Below are 20000 nucleotides of genomic sequence, written 5' to 3'. Positions count from 1 at the left end.
TTTAGAGAGGACCCCTCCCTAGTGTGTTCAATTGTCACGGAAGCACGTGACCAGACCCTACCAGGGTCTCTCCTCGCTCGAGAGACCCTGGGAACGAGGTTGGGACGAGAACGAGTACGAGATTTGACTACTCGTTTTTAGCAAAAATACTTGGAAATCTTATAACCCTGACGATTAATCTTACTCTTTGTTAGTAACAGGTTGCTCAGTTATTCTTATCGCTGGTAACTGAGCTTTTTCCTGATCGAAATATGCCAAGACTGCTACCATGTTGGTGACTTGTTTTGATATGTACAACGGCAAAGAAATGGACTAAATACCACGCACGTGCAGCACGATCATTTTTCCTCTTTCAGAACCAATTTTTGTTTTGAGGCGTTGCCGTTGCCGTAGCCGTAGTGGTTTCTCGTTCTATTGGAGGGAAAAAAACATTTTCGGCTGGTTTGGTTGATCAACTTTTTCTACCAGTATCGAAACTAGGTTGAAACAGTTGGAAAGGCAAAGGAAAGGAAAGAAACCGTTTTTTGAGTGTCTAGTTGTTCTAGCGCTGGAGCACTAGTTAGGGACACTGTAAATTGAATTAACAATTAACGCAAGTCAAGTCAAATATTGGTTTTTGAGGAGAGGGAAAACCAGAGTACCCGGAGAGAAACGTCTCGGTGCAGAGTAGAGAACAAACAAACTCAACCCACATTATGACGCCGTGTCTAGAAATCGAACCCAGGCCACATTAGTGGGAGGCGAGTGCTCTCACCACTCCGCCATCCCTGCACCCCTCAGGCAGCAACCGCTGTCGTTTACGCGGGCATTTTAAGTCGGCCGCGGACTCCGCTAGCAAAAAATATATATTCGCACATCCAGTGTCCGTTCATTCTCTAAAAATAAGGCCGCTAATTCCTCGATTTCATTATCAGATTCATTGGTTGTGTCGTCTTCTAAAAGCTCCAAAAGTATAAAGGACGCAACAGCACGAAAACCAGCCGCTTTGTTGTTTTCAGTCCCAACCCGTTCCCTACCTCTGAATTGACGATTATCGTTAAATCCTAATTTGCCTTAAATTTTCTATTATTGTTAAAAGATAACCCTGTATGGACATAGGACTCGAACTTGGGAGTGTTTGTTGATTATCCCGTCACCTAACCACTTGACCACCGAAAGAGTAGAAACTCCGGGTTCAAATCCAGTCCGCGGATATGATTTTTATTTTCCTTATTCTGTCCTGGGTCACAGTGTCCTAAATTATCGATAATACCAGAAACCCATAAGGGTTGAAACGTGTAACGGCCCCTTGTGTGCTGGGAAACAAGCTTCTGAATATTCAATTTGCTAAGTACCATATTTGGAACAAGAGCGAGGAGTTTCCAAATATGGTACTTAGCACTGAAAGATTCAACCAATCAGTTCGCACTGAACATTCGGAAGCTGTGAACGCGCGTTACACATTTCAACCCCTATGGGTTTCTGATAATACTTAATACCGTTTCTTTACGAGAGCTGCTTCGTCTATAAATAATTAAATCATACGGGATTCTAATACATCTTTGACACGTGCGTTGCCTTTTTTTCAGGTGTGAAGAGAACTAGATGACAAACGCTTTAAGGGGTTTGTCGTCGAATGCTATACGTGTATCCCTGCTAGAAGTCGAAAACTAGAATTCCAGTATTATTGTTCTGTTATTGGCTCTTTTAATATTGTTACACTTTTAGGTAAATCAAGTTGCATCTACGTTTAGAATGACTTTCCGGAAAGAGTCGTACTCCAAATTATAAAAAGTAGGATACGGTTTTCATCAAAAAAATAAATATGAAATGTTTGTGTGGGAAACAGTTTAGTCTTCGATTTAGCCAGAGAATCCGAATGTGGGTCAGCTAATTGTATATTTTTTTTTATAAATTGAGAACATTATCGTCAATGAGAACTTATCGTTATTTATTGTAAAGGTGATGTTGACCACTTGATCACGACTCAGCAATATCTTGACAGGAGTCGGTCCTTAACTATGCGATTTTTAGTCATTATTCATGGCTCGCACGAGCGTTCTGTAGCTTCGAAGTGTAACGAACAAGTAATCGGAAGGCCGTAAGTTCGACTCGGTTTTTTTCCGAGATTGCCCGAGTCACCAGACATTTCCATACTCTTATTTGGATTCTGGTGGGTTAGGGCCTGCAGTGAAATGAGTCGCGGCCACATTCTTTGTCCTGTCCACTTCTACTTAGTTACCGCCTTGAAAATTCATTAGGAAATCAAAATTAACGGAAAGTCCTACATATTTTAAGAGCATTAAGATAAGGGGCCGCCGGGTTTCTTAAGGAAATATAAAAGTGGTCGCAATCAACGCCGCAATTAGAAAAATGAGAAAGGAATATCACGCGAAAGTTAATATTTATGAAAAATATTCAAATATTGTGGATTAGAATTTCAAGCACTTCGCCGCACAATGTCGGCTAAGGTGGAGTCAGCGTTGATTCTTTCCATCTTCTTCTTAGTTGTGTCAGGTATGTAATCGAACTTTTCGATAAAACATTGAAAGATTACGACCATCACTAGCCTCATGCAAATTTAGAGTTGTTTTAAAGACGTAATAATTTCTAATATACGCCAAATTTCAAGTGTTATTTGGCTTTAAGCTCCACAATTCGCTTCCGATATTGTTAGCATCATGTTTTCTATAAAAAAAAACATCTTATGGTACTCTTTAACAAGGTACCAAAATGATTTCCTTTGTTCGTAGGTAAGCAAGTTTCGTGTTTTGCAAACTGTGATTGAATGTAAATATCCTGCACATTAGCAACGGAGGAACGAGATGTAAGAACGCGTACGCACTTCAAGTTTCTAGGAAATATCTTGCTTACCAAATAGCAATCGAATTTTTAAAATGACTACAGTGGCAGGAATATAAGTTGTGAAATTTTGATACATGTCAGTGAAGAAGAGTTAAGAAACCTGTATGATTATTGAAAACGAGTGAAACTCCCCCAGAGATCATCAATTAATAATGGTGTTTATCTACACAGTGCGACCATTACATTTTTTATTTATTAAATTGCCGCACATTCCGTTTAAAACGTAAGAGGGTTTAATAACATTTTTACGGCCATTTTGAAACATTTAAAGTATTTGCCGAAAGAAAATTCGTGCCTAGATGAAATATGATCGCATGGGTGGGTGACTGTAACCTGCGATCAGAAATTCTTTTCCTTATAGAAAAAAACGCCTGATCGAAGGTTAGAAATGCTGAGATGTTTCGACAACCAGAGCGGCAGTCATCTTAAAGCCTAGTTTCCATATGTCGGGAAAATCCCAGACGATCGGGGATTTCGCAGTTTCCCGACCGTCCCAGATTTTGCCGACGTATCTGAAAATCGCCAGACGGTTGTCCCAGATAAATGGAAAGTGCGCCAAACCTTGAAACTTGCAATTTATAGGATTGGTAACGTGCAAAAACCATCGCCGACGTCTCCGACAGTACAAATTTGAGTTTTCATTTGTCGGGAATGATCGCCGACGATCGCAAAAGTCTGCGACACGTCGGGAAAATAGAAACGCTTCCTATTTTCCCGATTCGTCCCCGACCATCGCAGATTATCGGGGATGTCTACGATTTATGGTTTTCATTAGTCGGCAAAATCTGGGACGGTCGGGAAACTGCGAAATCCCCGATCGTCTGGGATTTTCCCGACATATGAAAACTTGGCTTTAGAGTGATGAGGGGGTGTTTACATGATACCGGGGCGACTTTCGCACTGGCGTGAGTTCACTCCGGTTCCCTCTCTTCGCTCTGTATTTGTTTACATGATATCACCAAAAAATGTCATGTTCGGGCGACTCACACCGGCGCGAGTTCACCCCGGTTGCTTCACCAAATTTCGTTCCGGCGCGAAATCTCGCAACGGTATCATGTAAACGAAGAACGACCACTCGTTCCGGTGTGAAATTGGCCTCTTTGGTGGGCTGGAACTGGTAGCACATGCGTACTTTTCCTGACAGACGCCATATTTGCAATTTGGATTCACACGAGTATTTTATCGATATACGGTGTCCCCTCATGGTAACACGATACGAATTCACCTGGTCATCATGTAAACGCGATACGAAAGAAGTCTGTTTCCAGTTTCTCTTGGGACTTACAATGGTCCCAAGAGAAAATAAAAACAATGCTTATGCAAAAATTTGGAGGGCAAAACAAAGAGTATTATGGTATTTTCGAAAGTGAACAAATTTTTAGTTTTTAAAGAAACTGGTGCTGCGTAGGAGGGAGAGTGAAACATGAAAGCTTGGTTTTATCAGACGAGTTGATAAAGGTCGAATTACCACCTTGAAAGATCTGGAAAGCTGACCTTTCGAGCTTTAGCCCTCCGCCAGTACCCTGCGAGCAGAGTCTCTTTCGATCTTCCTGGATAAGTCGGAAAGAGGAAAGTAGACTCTGCTCGCCGCCTCCACATTCTTTGAGTTGCCGCTCATCCAAAGAATTGGATGAGTCAGTCCAGTTTCGACTTTTCAAACCTGTTTTTTTAATTTTTGCGCATGATCAATCGCCACGCGTCGTCAATATTTTGAACTTTGCAACAGCGTGGCAATTTTAACTGTTTAAATTCCCATGAGTTTTTCCTATGTGTCGGTCACAGAAACTAGTCTGACAGAAACCTATAAATTTTTCAGTACAAAAAATGAAATGGCATTTTAAGGGAATGGACTATCTTGAGTCTCCAATGAAATGATTCCTTGATTGTCGTGTGTTTGCCAGAGTTGTTGGAAGATATCCCGATTGGTTGTTTTCGTTTTGTGGTTTTGTGGCTACTTTCCTCTTCCCGACTTATCTAGGAAGATCGAAAGAGACTCTGCTCGCAGGGTATCCGCCAGTGCCGTTCGTCAGAGCGACGAAAGGCTAACGCCGCTGGAAAGTCACCTTTCCGAGTCTTCCATGGTGTCAGGGCACCCAACGTGCAAATTAAGCCAAAAGGCTTTGAAAGACATTTCTAGGCACCTTGTAATGTACAAAGACTGTCTAAAGAGATATTTTTATCACCCAAGAAGAATTTGATCTGTTCGGAAATCTTAGGTGCATGAGGGAAAATTTTAGGGAATGATATCTTCATTTACTTCATTTCTGAAATTGCTAGCTGAACGTTACCTTCTAAGAACTTCCAACCGAACCATTTTCTCATCCGAAACTGCTAGGTGACGTTTTTAAGTGCCAAAAATTGCAAAAGTACCCCTTCCGAAAACGTAAGGAACTACTTTTTCCTGGTTGCGAATCTTTTAGGCGATGTTTCAGTAAAGAAATCTGTAGCTGTTTGGCGACGTAGAACCGAAATTCTCAGAACAGTTTGACTCTCCCTAACGCACATTTCACCAAAGAAAATCGTTGGGTGCCCCTGACTGTGGTAATTTGACCTTAATCAACTCGTTTGATAAACCAAATTTTAGGCATATCTAATTATTGTGAACAGTGTTGATGTTTCGAAGGAGAATTGGAAATAGACCTTATCAGCTAACTCAATGTTGTATCCAATTCAAATCTCGCGGGATGAAGATTCTTTGTGTTTTGCATTTGCATTCATATGTAAATGATATGGAAATACCTGGAGCAAAACGTTTTATTCCCAAAGGGTTTGAATAGGCCATTTCCGAGTTCATGTCTGCCTCCACCTCAAAGCGAGTCTAAGTGCGAAGTTTTGTGATGGTAATGGGCCATTTCCAAGTTGCCGTTTGTCTCGGTTTCGAAGTGAGTCTTGGTGCTCAACTATTGTAAGGGAAATGAGTTTGATTTGCGTAAGAATACGCAACTCATTTCCATTTGAATGGTTGTGCACCAGGACTCGCTTTGAAAGTGAGGAATTGCAGCAACTCGGAAATGGGCTATTAGTTCTTATGAAAACTAATTTGCATAACAAAAACTTCGCACTTAGATTCGCTTTGAGGAGGAGGCAGGCATGAACTCGGAAATCGCCTATTAATCATCTGGTGCTTTCGTCCTCCATTTGCTCATTTTATGTCGTTTTCAGAACGAGAACGGGAACGAAATGAATCGAAATTTAAAAAGGCACGCCGCGCGGGGCAGTGCGGGGGCGTGCAGAACCGCCGGCCTCTTTCAGTTCCCTACTATCTGTTGAAAAATAACAGGGAAATTAAAAGAAAAGACTTTTTTTGAGTGTGTAATTACTTTCTAACAGTCACGTCACATGAAAGCTTCGATTTTCAAAATGCTTTCGATCAGTATGGCAACGGCGATGATGACGACAGCAACTGCCCTTCGACAAATTTTCCGCCTGAACTTGGTGGCAAATGTCATGTCAGTGACTTTTGCAGCAAAATCACGTGCGAGGCTCGTGTTCAGGACAAAGAGGTCAGAATAACATTTCAAGTGAACAGATGTCAGCGACCGCTCACAGCAACAGTGAGGATTCAGCAAGGATCTTCGTTGGACTGGTCGCACACTTTCAAAGATGGTGATGTGATTGAGCTTCCAGTGCATAACAAAGAGTTGAGCCAGATTGGGAAATTTTCTGTTTCGCTCAAGGTTCATCTGAAGAAAGAAGGAAAAAAGGTTCATTTCAAGGTATTTAGAAGTGCCATTCAAGCATTTTGCAATGCTTCCGTAACCAACGATTAAATGATATATAACATAACATATCATACTTTATTTATCAATAACGTGGATATACACGTAGGTGGAGAGCTAGTTTACAGGTATTCCACCTTATAACTAATAAAAACCCAACAACTGGATTATTGCAATTGCGCAGAGAAGCCTGAAAATTTCAGAACTATGGCTATGAAGCCACTGACGTTGGAAGCTGGTCATTTGTTAACCCACAAATGACCACTCCCCACGTCAGTGCTTCCTAGCTCAATGAGTTAGAGCGTCGCACCGCTATCGCGAGGTCACGGGTTCAAATCCCGTTGAAGACCTGAGGGTTCTCTGCGCAATTGCAAAAACTGCGTTCATAACTGCGAGGATCATAGCTTCACTCGACTTCCTTAACCGTTGGCAACCGATCATGGTCTTTGAGTGAGAATGGGGTTGTGATTGGCTACTTGAGCGGGCAACACGAGCCTTATCTTTCCACCCGAAGCTATTTGTTTTATCCTGAAACAAATCCCTAATCTTTAAGTTTGTAATGCCAAAAATCCTTTTGACTAAGCTTCTAGGTCAAAAAAGATTAATTTAAGCTTGCCCTTGCTCTATTTGCGTTTATTGAAAAAGCGCAAAAAAGAACCTCGATCAATGCCCAGCCATCGTTAGCTCACTCATGGCTAGTAACACTTACTGATGTATCTTTAATTTCAGCTGGAACTAATGGGCGATGTGAATGTGTCGTTCCTTCATTCACTCAGTCGTAAGTTTGATACCACGTTGTTGGATGGTGAGATGCCACTGAACTCCAAATATTGCGGTAAGAATTGCAGCCTTTGTCATAGAAAATAAACGACGAATTTTTTTTTTAAATCGTTGTTATGTCCTACTCTGCTCGCGGTTTAAAATCCCAACTGCACTCATCAGACATTCAGTAATAACACTCAGGGTTTTTATGGGAGGTCTGTGGACTTTTTCTATTTTCGTCTGTTTATCTTTAAATCGTTACAGTTGAAAAGCAAACTATAATGTTGCGATTGTGGTACAAAACCGCGCTAGTAAGGAGACTGGGGATAGCAGAACTGTGACGTCAAAACAAGAACGCAGGGGATGTTAGGGATAAAAATTTCGTTCTGGTTTTGACGTCACAGTACTGCTATCCCCAGTCTCCTTACTAGCGCGGTTTTATACCCCACCGGAAGTAATTGTTTTTACCTCGGAAAACTATGATGTTTTGATTGAGTAAATAAAGAAAAATCTCATATGCACTTTTTAAAGGACAATACTATTTTGACATTTTTTCGCCAGGTTTCAGTGCATGGTTCGATAAACAGCCACAGTACGTGAAGATGCTGACCATAGCCGGGCCAATCTTGGTGTTAATTTTTTTCATTCTTCTCGCTGCCTGTGGTTGTTGTAAGTGTTGCAGGCGCCGTGCACCTACGCGTCTGCAAGTCAACTTGCCCAGTCATCGTATCCAGATCTCCTCTGGCAAGAGTAAAGTGCCTATACAAAGACTATTCAACGAGGGTTAGTTCCCGCGTAGACTCATGTCGAGTTGAAGACATGACAGGATCGGCATACTTTAGAGACACTGTTGTGCATTAAATTTCTTTTCCAATGCCACGCTGTTGATCGAAGACAGATTGGACTTGATTAATTTAAAATTTATGAGACGATCGGACCAATGATAGGGTGAGCAGAAACTTGTTCGAGAAACCGGGAGTTCGAGGTGGCAAAAAGGAATTTTATGATAGATAGTTTTTAGGTAATTTGATGGTCTGGTAGGACTTCCCTTTCTCTGCACTGAAGAGCGATATCGAGATACCAAGGCATTAACTGGAATTTGCTGCCCAAATATTAAATTTTAGTTTTTAGGTGAACGCAACGGTTTTAAATGAAAATTATGCCTACTTTTACACTCCCTTTAGTATTGCACAATAACGTTTTGTCATTGGCTTAAAATTCTCCCACCAAATTGTCAGCCAATCAAAGGAAGAAGCAAAATCGGCTCTCATTTCCCGCGCTTGGAGCTGGTCACGTGCAATTGTTTTGCAATATGATTAGCTCATTTTATTTATCATGCCGAAATTAAAAATTTGCTGCTAAAGCATTAGCAAAAACATTTTTGATTTTCGTGGGAAGTACTTCCATTGGGAGGCTGTCTTGTTTCGTTGGCAAAAGACACAGTCAATAAAATAAACCGATAAAAGTTCAAATTAATTTTATTGAAGTGGTTTTGATAAAACGAATTATTGAGAAAGTTGTGTGCTTCAGAGGAACTTGTTTATCCCATTAACAATTTACACAATAAATATATAGCCAGGAAGACATTGTTGTAACAGGCAAAGTTTGAAAATACCACAAATTATAAGAAATTTGACAATAAAGAATCGTGACTGTTTACCATAAGGACGATAAGTTCGTTAACCTGTTCTAACGAACAGCGGAAAGCGAATCGAGAATTTCTCTCGCAGTTTCCGTGATTCTCTTCCCTACTATTTGAGAGCCTGGAACAAGCTACAAGTGCCGTACTGCACTCAACCAAGTTCCCGGGGCTCTGGTAACGAAGTTGCACTACCTTACAAAGCTTTGAATTTTGTGGTTAACTGTTACACATTAAGTATGTCATTGTAATACCTTTATTAGTGCGATGTCCTCCCTGGTCCGCGTTCAATATGTGTTACTGGGTGCCTCATTCAGAGATGACAGGCCAAGACGTCACCTGGGGCCCGTTTCTCAAAAGTCCCGATAACTTTTCGGGCCCGAAAAGCCATTTGTAAAACTGCCAACCACTTGTTTTGGAAAGCCGATCTTTTAACATGTTTTCAAGGTAAGAAAAAGAAAAATGACTTTGAAGTTTGACGACATAAATCCTCTCCGTTCTTGAGATACAAAGGGAATTGTGACACCCGAAAATGGCCCGTAAAGTTTCGGGACTTTCGAGAAACGGGCCCCAGGATAGCCATTTGTGAACCTGGCAACCGCATGTTTTGGAGTGCCGATCTTTTAACATGCTTTCAAGGTAGCTAAAAGCAAACTGACTGTGAAATTTGAGGACTTAAATCCTCTCTGTTCTTGAGATACAGAGGGAATTGTGACACCCGAAAATGGCCCGTAAAGTTTCGGGACGTTCGAGAAACGGGCCCCTGGCCCCAGGTGTTCGATGGGTGGTTATTATTACCCACTGGATAACTCAATTGTCTTTGCTAATGCTTATCCACTGGATAGTGATTTATCCGGTGGATAGCGATATCCATCTTTTGAACAACCGAGGCCTGATCCGCAATTTTCAAAAATAACCTTAATTTGCCAGTTTTGAACGTACAGGAGGAGGAGGTTCAGGTACAGAGGTTTCCTGGAGGCACAATCCATACCCTTTAGGAGAACTTATTCAACTTATTGATGAATGGGATTATATGGCTACCAGAATTTAACATTCGTAACCTTGGATGTTGCAGAAAAGCAGTTAAACTAAAGTAAGAATCAATAGGAATTTCTTATATGAAATAAGCTGCGGTCAAAAGGAATCAGGGTTAAGGTCACCGAGGTCAGCTGTTTTTTTTTTTGAAGTTGACCGCTGATCAGGTACTGGTTTTCGATGGGATTGCAGGCTCAACCCTGGTTAACTCACCTGCACATAAGCGAGGCTTCATTTTTCGCGCGCGTTCTGTGGCTCGACGCGGCTACACGGCCATACTATATATCAATGAAAGTTCTTACACAGTCAACGCTTTTCGTGTTCAGGTGGAAAACAGTTTGGATGATGTTTTCTTTCTGCATGGTTTCAATCCAGTTTGACATATCATGTTATCTGTGGTCCACACTGGTGGCTACGCAGTTATTCAAGTCAAGCATCGGAGGGATATAAACTTAAAGCTGAGTGTTTATTTTTAATTTGCTTAGAGCTGCTTTTTTTCTCTGTATTGCAATTTTTGGCATATCTTTAGAAGATCTGATAAGGTTACATGATGCCTGGAGGACCTATGACTAGAACAGAAAGACTGAGCAAAAGAGAACGACAACGACAACGACAAAACAGAATACCAGTAATAGCTCATACTTAGCACACAAATTCTTTCCTTGGGCACTAAACCGTTTGTTATTATTTAAAGTGGATGCGTATTTTTAAAAAGTGGTTTTAATCCGTTCTTCCTTTCTCCAGGACTGAAAATCGAATTTTTATTGTCAACTGGAATTAAATAACATAACTGTACTCTTTTGGACATAAAGAAAAAGTTGATTTGTTTGTTTGTTTCCTCTAAAATGGGAGCGAACAAGTGCTTTTTTAATCCGTTTGCCAAAATTTTTTCGTTGTGCCTCGACAGTGACAAGAAAAATTTGCCCTTATGTGATAAACACGTATTCAAAATGAGTTCTCGTAAAATTAGAGGGAAATCTCACTAGATTGTGTTTTCAGAAGTTTGTGTAAAGCACCCAAACGTTATTTAAGTGTTGGAGCAGATCGTGTTTGAAGTTCGTCCTTTCTTGGTTGTATTGCCGTATTTTGCCGATTCTTGTGCCAAGCCAATCTGGCGTGTTGCAATGAAATACATCAAAATGTGAATGCTCTTGTTTTCAGAGATAAAGTGGAATAAAGTACATCAGTAAAACTCTTCTTTGACCTTGAACTGACAAAGTTGTTTTTATGGCTTCTAATTTTAGCATGATTCCTTCTGAAATGACTTTTTTTCCTTTTCAATTTAGCTCGCTAAGGTTGTGCTTAATGCTTGTTTTCTTTTAAAACTCATTCGGTTCAAGAAAAAATTATTGCCAAACTGGTGAATTGCAAAGTAAATTTCACTGGAAAAACCGATGTCGCACTCATCCCTTCGTGATTCATGCGATATTGTTTTTTAGCGTAAAATTTACCGTGGAAGTCATTAGTTAGGCAATGCATTTTTCTATAGAAGAAAGCAAAGAAAATGATTTAATTATTAAAGCAGCAACCGGAAACATTTTCACAAACCGTACAGGCAGTAAGAATAAATGACCAGGGAGCTGCGCTTTTAGGCTTGGCTAAATCTATATATTATTTTATGAACTGTGTTTGGTGAATACTTCTGAAGTTCCTCGCGTACTAATCCGGCATGAAGAGTAGAAAGGACGTGGATTCTTAAAATAATTTGTACAGGAAATCGCATGATCTCTGTTTGTCAATGTTAAGGGAGCGAGCCACTGCTGTTTTCTTGATAGAGCGACATCGTCTGACGAATTAACGAGGCATTCGTATGCAAATTAGGGTCCTGGGGCCGTTTCTCAAAAGTCCCGAAACTTTACTGGCCATTTTCGGGTGTCACAATTCCCTTTGTAACTCAAGAACGGAGAGCATTTAATTCGTCAAACTTCACAGTTATTTTCTTTTTGTTACCTTGGAAACATGTTAAAAGATCGGCCTTCCAAAACAAGCGGTCGGCAGATGGCTTTTCGGGCCCGAAACGTTTTCGGGACTCGAGAAACGGGCCCGTGGTATTGTCAAGTCCAAGTTATATTTCGCTATGCTTGATTTCTCAACCGATTAGCAAGTCTTTTAGTTGAGTAAGAGGATTCTTTTGTCTCCAACTGAAAGGTTTGACGCCCGGTTTTTGTTCGCTTTATGCAACAATCGAGGCACACGGGAAGCATATGAAGTTCCCATACTGCCCAGTAGTGATATGCTGGTATATGACGTCAAAACCAGTAGGAGTCGCCGATCGAATGGTGAAGCAATTTACATACATAGCGTCTTTGTTGTTTAAAAATCTTGTTGGAAAAGCGCTGCAACGCTTCATTGATGGACACAATGATGCTTTTCATCATTTTAGTCTTTATTTCGGCGAGTTGTGGTAAGTTTTCTTGATTTTTAGTTGAATATTTGCCTGTCCGCATGCGAAAAATTCCATGCGTGCACACTTCCATTTCAATGTAATGTAATGTGGGTTTTCTTGTTTAAACAATCGTCATGGACTCATTCCATTAGAGTCAACGCAAATAAATTCCCTGGGTTTCGGTGTAAAGGGCATAGGTCTTAAAGGTCCGTAAAGGGCGAGTCATGACTTCAGAACACTTTAACTCCCATCCTCTTCAGTCTACGCTTGCAAACACTCTTTCTATGTAAGATCAATCTATGGAACGCGTTATCAGCTGATGTTGTTAGATCAGCATCTTATCCAGAATTTATCCGAAGAGTAGCCACTACTTTGACATATTAATTTAATTCCTTCGTTTTATTCTTATACTACGTAATTTGAGCGACTGCTGGCCGCTCCATTGGGACATTCCATTTTTTATCCGCACCCCCCCTATGGAAGGCATTTTTTTAAGTGTCAAGAAGGACCCTGTCGGAATCTGGATTTTCTGCTCCAGTTTAGGGGGTCGGAATCGGGAGTCTTTGTTCTATACAAAAACGGGCCTGTCGGAATCAAGCTTCAGAGTAAAAGGGGCCTGTCGGAATCTAACTTCAGAGGTGAAAGGGACCTGTCGGAATCTGATTTCAGAGCTAAAGGGACCTGTCGGAAAAATGCCTTCCATAGGGGGGGTGCGGATAAAAAATGGAATGTCCCATTGCGGGATTAGCATTAGTTAGCTAGTGGCAATTACCCTGATTAAGGACGACAAGCGGTAATAAAGGTAATAATCAAGACCAAAGTCCATAGTTTTTTATCTAAACATTAATAAATTTATCTTAAAAATAACAATAAAAATATTTGTCATAAAAATATTTTCCGTAAATTTTAATGCTCAGATAAATAATGACAGTAACCATTTTCACAAGGTTTTGACATGACATGAGTTGAAGGGACGAAATGTGGCTTTCAATCGCCATTATGGTCACTTTGGTCTATTGCATGGCATTATATGGTTATTATATTCAAATTGTAAGGGCTGCACTCCAGTTAATTGACAGGGAGAAGGTATAATACTTTTGTGTATGTATTCCCTATTGTTGACATCACATCATACTGCTGATAGCTATCTTGAGACTACAAAGAAGATGCTCTTATTTATTAACTTTGCCAGTCAAGCTGGCAGAGTGCCACAACAGCTTGCGCCAATTACTGTGGCCTCTTTTTTACCCTCCCAACCATGATACACAGCAGAAGACAGACCACAACACCGGGAACTACATGCCCTACTCTTGTGTGTGGGTTCTTTTACGTCTCACAGGATTATAAACATTGAAGGGTTGCGAGACGGGAACCTTTGGCTTATCGTCCTTATCCGAGAAGACTTGAAAGTCTAACCATTTGCAGATGTACTTACAATGGCAGCACTTTCTCCTCAGTTATTTAAAGACATTGAGTGTTGGTCCGGCCTCCTGCGTGACAGTCTGTTGCTCAACGAACTGAGCCACCGGTGCGCGTAAATCTTCAAACATTAATTTTTTCTCACACATTGTAAGAAAATATCCATTTTGGGAGATGGTTCCTAGTGAGAAGGAAGGAAATCTCTGTGTGGATCTTCTTAATTTGCTGTCACACGTATGCATCTCAACGTCAGTGCAACGTCACTTCCACTTAAATTCTGCCATTGGGCAGACAATGAAATTCAAACTAGTTATAGCTAGTTTTAAACCAGGTAAGAGTTTAATTATTTGTCTAAAGTTCTGGACAACATTGAGGAGATCCTTGCAGACGTTTCCTTTCATGAGAGAGGGAAATCCAGGAACTCGCTGACAAGCAAGGTATACAAAAGAGGCGAAAGCAGCAGAACTTATTTTGAGAAGTCTATTGAAAAATGAATTTTAAAAAGGTGATTTTTTTCCCTTCCATTTCACTATGAAATTACAGTACATTCCAACCTTGATTATCCGGACCTCGATTATCCGCACTCTTTCTCTGGTCCCAGTTTTGCCATGAATATTTATTAGTCATGGTTGAGATCCATAGCCATATTCATTTTAAAACTACAGCGTTGAAAAGTGAAGAAAAGGTGAGTTTGTTTTGCTTAAGAAAAGCAAAAGCAGTGTTCGCATGCATCATAACTAATGAAGAACTTTCGAATGTGTTCTGATTGGCTTAATTTGAAATTTCACATGCTATGGGCTCGTTCGGCATGGTATGTAAAACAGCGTCATGAATGTTTATTCATGATCATCACATCCTTGAAGTATAAGCAGGGACCGCAGTGGGGGAGGGGCTGGTAGGGCTATAGCCCTACCACTGACTTTTTTTGCTTGGGTTGATTTTTCAGTGCTTGAGGTTACATGAATAATGTATGAATTTTACCCTGTGAAAGTAACAAAACACATCTTCCCATACATATGCGCTCACAAAGATTTTTAACCCTCCCTGTTAAGCGATCCGTTCTTTTGATAAAAGACAAAAAGTCTATAGTTTTGAGATTTATCTCTTCTTCTGATGTTGAAGACTGGTTTGATGTCAAAAATGAGCTCCCAACTGCGCCAAAGTTGTCTGATGAGCAAATTTTAGAAAGGATTGTTGGACAGTCTTTTTTTTTGAAGATGAAAGTGGTGGCAATGATTGCATACCTGCAATCTTAGATCTCAGTCTCAACATCTGCTTAGTGTTCCTAAATCCAGAACTGTTACCTATGGCGATAGAGCATTTTCGGTACGTGCTCCTAAGCTATGGAATGAACTGCCTTTTCAGTTGCGCATGTCGTCAAATTTTCAAGCATTTAAATCAGGACTGAAGACGATTCTTTTTAAAATGGGCTATCTTTAGATGGGGATTTGCTTTATTATTTTGCATACTTTTATTTATTTTATTTATTTTCTTTAATTTTTTAACTACATATAATTATAGAAATTAGAATAGTAGAATGAAATTGTAAAATTGTTTTAGAGTTAGTATAAGGTTTAAAATTGTAAAGCACTATGAATAACACCAGGATGGGTGACCTACTGGGAAGCAAACTCATTGTTGTGGGTTTGTGGGAAGTAGGGACAGTATATTGGTAAGAGCACTGATCCCCCACTAGTGGGGACAGCATTCCATTTTGGATATTGCTGCAAGCACAGCTGAAGGCTGAGTTTGTGGTAGTTTGCAAATGTGCTCCAAGCTAGGTTTTTCTCTGGGTTCTTGGGTTTTGTTTCCTAAGGAATCAGCATGTGGTTTACTGGTGGTCCACTTGTGAGGGCCCAGTATGGCTAAGGTGTAACTACAGGTATGCATTTAATTTAATTTAATTTAATTAATTTTCAGGATAAGAATTCTCATAATTTCAAACACCAGTCTCAATTTTTCGAAGAATTGTTGAAGGATATTATTGCGATGTCTCTTGTTTCAAAATTATTGATAATGTTACCTCTTTCTATCAACCTAAAATCAAGGAAAGCTTCTGTATGGAACACCGATAATCACACCGATAATCACTTCGCCTTCGGCGAATAATCGTTAAATATCTGATTGTAACGAACATTTAACCCTTTGACACCCTAACCGGTCTAAAGCGACCAGACTTAGTATTTTACTCCGTCTGTGTAACGCCAGAGTATTTTACTCTGTCTAACGCCAGAGTATTTTACTCTGTCCAACACCAGACAATTTTACTCGTCAATAGGGAACCCCCGTGAGTCAATGGGTTAATCACAAACTATGTTCCATTAATCTATAAAGAATCTTTGTATTGATAGTTACATATACAGATCATGTTGTAAAAATTTTACAGTGTTACATGTAAATACTCAATATGGCTGATAATGATGTTTGAAACACATCAAAACATGTTCTTAAATTCAAAAGTGTGGTTGTATTTTAAAAAATAGTAATGTTATTGTAACTCTTGCGCTATCAAGACTATTTGGAAAAGTTGATGAAATTACTAATGACTTTTCTTTTCCATGTTGTCCTCCAGCTGAGAATAAAAGAAATCATCACCTACCAAGTTCATGCCCTCAGCCTGTATTTGCTCCAAGTGTTTCAGGACAGAAACAGTGCAATTTTAGCCGTCACTGCAGCAAGGTGGAATGTATTGTGTCAAGTGATGGTCGCAAATTGGCAGTCAACATGAAAATAAATGAGTGTGAAGAACCATTAAGTGCAACAGTGACTATAAAACAAAATGATGAAAATCTGAATTGGTCTCATACCTTGAAGGATGGAGAAAAAGTCGAAGTCCCAACTTCTTCAAAGAATTTTACTGGAGACTTAAAAGTTACTGAAAGTGCTATATTTATACAAGTTGGGCTGAGGAAGATCAATGAAAGCATTGTGAATTATACAGTAAGAAAATTAAACATATTTTTCCTAGAATTATTGATTCACATTTGCCCTGTACTATCTATTTCTTTGCTTACGAAATGGCTTGGACCTCAACAGTTGCCAGTGCAACTATGTTTACCTTAAAGGTGACCAAGATTCAAAACTCAGTCACCACATTGGTGACCAGAATTCTTCGAGTTCCATATATCCCACCTTTATATACTGTGCAATTAAACAAATCTTTAAGCGAGATAAATCATTGTGAATGCCTGAGGTTTGTCGCAAAATTGTGATGAACTCAAAGCAGAAGGAAATATGTCAACATATGCCATCTTTGGTTTTTTTTAACAGTTACGTTGTATATTGTAGAGTGAAGTGTCCCTTTTACCAAAAATGCTAATTGTGGGCTCACAATAGTCCATAATTTGCAACTGTGGCGGCACTTTGCATGTGCTCTCATTTGATGTTATTGTTGAGTGATTTAAATTTTAAAATCGGTAGTTTTAATGCATTTTTCATATAGCTCTCTTTTCTTTCTGAGAATAAAAATGGCAACTAACTTGATAGGCTTGGCGACAAATTAGAAAATTCAGGAGCCAGAAGTCTCCTTGAGAAAAAAGTTAATTTCGTGCCCTGAGTTGGCTCATAGTTTGGGATAGTTGGCTCATTACTTTGGGATGTCAAAGTCTCACTTGGGTCACTTAATGGTCTTAAATAAGGCTGAAATAATGCTGGGCTAGTTTTAACAAAAAGTATTTCTTTAAAAGATTAACCCATTGACTCCTGAGGGTTCCCCATTGATGAGTAAAATCGTCTGGCGTTAGAGTAAAATACTGCATGTAAGTATGGCCGGTTTAGACTGGTTTGGGCGTCAAAGGGTTGATGGGGACATAGGTTTTTCAGTGAGTGATTAACTGAAGGTAGCGCGGCATTGTTCAGCATTGTTTGCAAAATGAGAATGTCGCATTGATATGTTTGGCATTTGTGGAGGGTCTGACTTAGTTCCTTAACCCATTGACTGCTCAGGTGCCCTAGCATGCCCCCAGTTGACGAGTAAAATCGTCTGACGTTAGACAGAGTCAAATCTATCAAGTCCAACTCCGAGGAGTAAATGGGTTAATGGAGGGGACATAGCTTGTGACTGATTAACCTATTGACTCCCCAGTCACCCTAGGACTCCCCCAGTTGAAGGCAAAAGGGAGCTTTAGCAACGACAACGGTGACGGCAACGAGAACGTTACAAATTTGCATATTCAGTGGGCAAAAACAATAGCTTTGCTCGCCCTGCACGTGCTTTTTTCATTTTTGTCCATTTCTTTGCCGTTGTCAGCAAAGCAACAAAGTGAAATTACCAAGTTTGAGGTGTTATGGAGAACGTCAGCACTTGGAGATAAAATTGCGTTTTTCTCCCCTAAATTAAGCGCCGCTCGTAACGGTTTCACTCCTGAGGGACTGCCACACCTTTGTCATATTAAAAGGCTTGGAATAGTCGCGAAGTGATCGCAATAACATGAATTTATGTTTTTACATGACGTTCTCGTTGCCGTTCCTGTCGTCGTTGCTAAAGCTCCCTAAAGTAAAATCTGTTAGGTCTCACTCAAAGTCAGCTCAATTTCCAGCGGTGTTAGGAGCCCATGTTCCTTGCCCCATAGCGGACTCCCAAAACGGCTGGAAATCAAGCCTACACTCAAAGGAGTCAATGGTTAAAGTGCATAATGTTATGGGAGAATGTGGTGGTAAATGAAAAATCTCAAGTTAATTAATGTGAACGTTTGTTTTTTAAATTTTATTTTCAGGTAACGATGGTAGGTCACGTAACAGTTTATGGCAAGGTCAATCCAGTGAATGTGCTGTTGTTGCAAGGAGAAGTGCCGATGTGGAACCGAAATAATTGTTCACAATATAGTGTTCTTAATGCTGGTACTAACTCACCAACGAAGAAAATATCTACTGAGGCCAGCTTAGTAAAGAAACAAAGTCACGAGAAAGTTGAAAACTTATTATGTCCTGTCGTTAAATTTGAGGATGGTACTAAATGCACAGTGAGCAACAAATGCACAAAGATAACGTGTAGGTCAACCAATTCATCCATGGACATGGTGTTGATTGTAGACATAAATCAATGCAGTGATCCAGTGACAGCAACAGTTACAGTCAATTCACAGGCTCAGAAGTGGTCACATATGTTTAAAGATGGTGAAGAATCAGACTTAATTGTTCCCAAGGGTGTAAGAGTAAAAGTGTCCTTGAGTGCTGTACTGAAGAGAAAGGATGACCACATTTATGTTAAGGTATTTTTTAATGAGCTACCTATGCTGCCTTCCCTGGTTCCCTGTCCATTCCTTGAAGTGCAGTCATGGTTTCCACGTGCAAGATGTCACATCCTCTTATCATCCCTCGGGGCCATGATTTTTTCATTCAACACTTAGATTTACATCTGCACTTTCCAACACATGAAAAGAAACTTTTGACTTATCGCTGTTTCTGCTTAGGTGGCCTCATACATCATAATCCTTTTGAGAGATATCACTGCCAAGCCGGCCACTTCTGCTGGAGAGAACAGGACAGCCAAAACATCGGGGACTCCATTCCCTACTCTATTCGAGTAGTGTGTAGGTTATTTAGTGTCCTACAGGGAACCTTTGAACATACATGTAGAAGATATTAATTTTGAGGTGGACCCTACAGTTTACAGTCCTTATCCAAGAAGACTTGGAGGTCTAACTATTTGCAGATGAAATTACAAAGGCAGCACTTTCTCCTCAGTTATTTTAAGATCCTGAGTGTTGATCTAGTTGGGGTTCAAACCTACGACCTCCCGCACGACACAGCCCGATGCTCAATCAACTGAGCCACTGGGGCATGGTGGTAGAATGTCTGTTGAAAACCCTTGACATCTTTCTGTGCCTCTCCATTTTCTCCTGTGTCAGATCTATGCATTACACTCTTTCCTGGTTCTCCTACGTGTAGCATAATGTAGATACAATGGAGATACCATAGTAAAGTTGAGAGAGTTAAACTTGTAAAAATTGATTTGGTTTTTGTAGTTCATATTGTTGTTGACCACATTTGAAAGGCAAAGAACAAACATCACACTTCTGGAGTCTTGGCTACCTCAGCTTTCAAAATGCGGTAAGGTAGAGACTAAATAAATTATAGGTCTGTCAAATAACTTTCCTCAATGTCTTCTTTTCCTTATGAAAATAGTAGATCTGCGAACTTTTATCCATGATCTATGGGGTCATTCTTATGAAACAAAACTTTCGTTTATATGAAA

General features: G+C 40.1%; 2 protein-coding genes across 2 annotated transcripts in view; both read left to right on the top strand.

Moving 5' to 3' along the window:
• The window catches only part of LOC137983758 (uncharacterized), a 19617-nt gene extending 17792 nt beyond the window's left edge, over positions 1-1825 (top strand). The window contains exon 6 of the mRNA XM_068830938.1: positions 1569-1825. The gene's annotated coding sequence lies outside the window, so the exon portion shown is untranslated. The remainder of the gene's footprint in view (positions 1-1568) is intronic.
• Positions 1826-1966: 141 nt separating this feature from the next.
• Positions 1967-20000, top strand: part of LOC137981908 (uncharacterized) — a 22101-nt gene continuing 4067 nt past the window's right edge. Inside the window, exons 1-7 of the mRNA XM_068828942.1 lie at positions 1967-2496; positions 6175-6560; positions 7293-7398; positions 7887-8108; positions 16377-16744; positions 18520-19014; positions 19771-19855. Coding sequence (XP_068685043.1) covers positions 2439-2496; positions 6175-6560; positions 7293-7398; positions 7887-8108; positions 16377-16744; positions 18520-19014; positions 19771-19855 — 1720 coding nt within the window. The 5' untranslated portion in view covers positions 1967-2438. The remainder of the gene's footprint in view (positions 2497-6174; positions 6561-7292; positions 7399-7886; positions 8109-16376; positions 16745-18519; positions 19015-19770; positions 19856-20000) is intronic.

The sequence above is a fragment of the Montipora foliosa genome, chromosome 13, assembly GCF_036669935.1.
Source record: "Montipora foliosa isolate CH-2021 chromosome 13, ASM3666993v2, whole genome shotgun sequence".
NCBI lineage: Eukaryota > Metazoa > Cnidaria > Anthozoa > Scleractinia > Acroporidae > Montipora > Montipora foliosa.
This window is presented reverse-complemented; position numbering and strand designations above follow the sequence as displayed.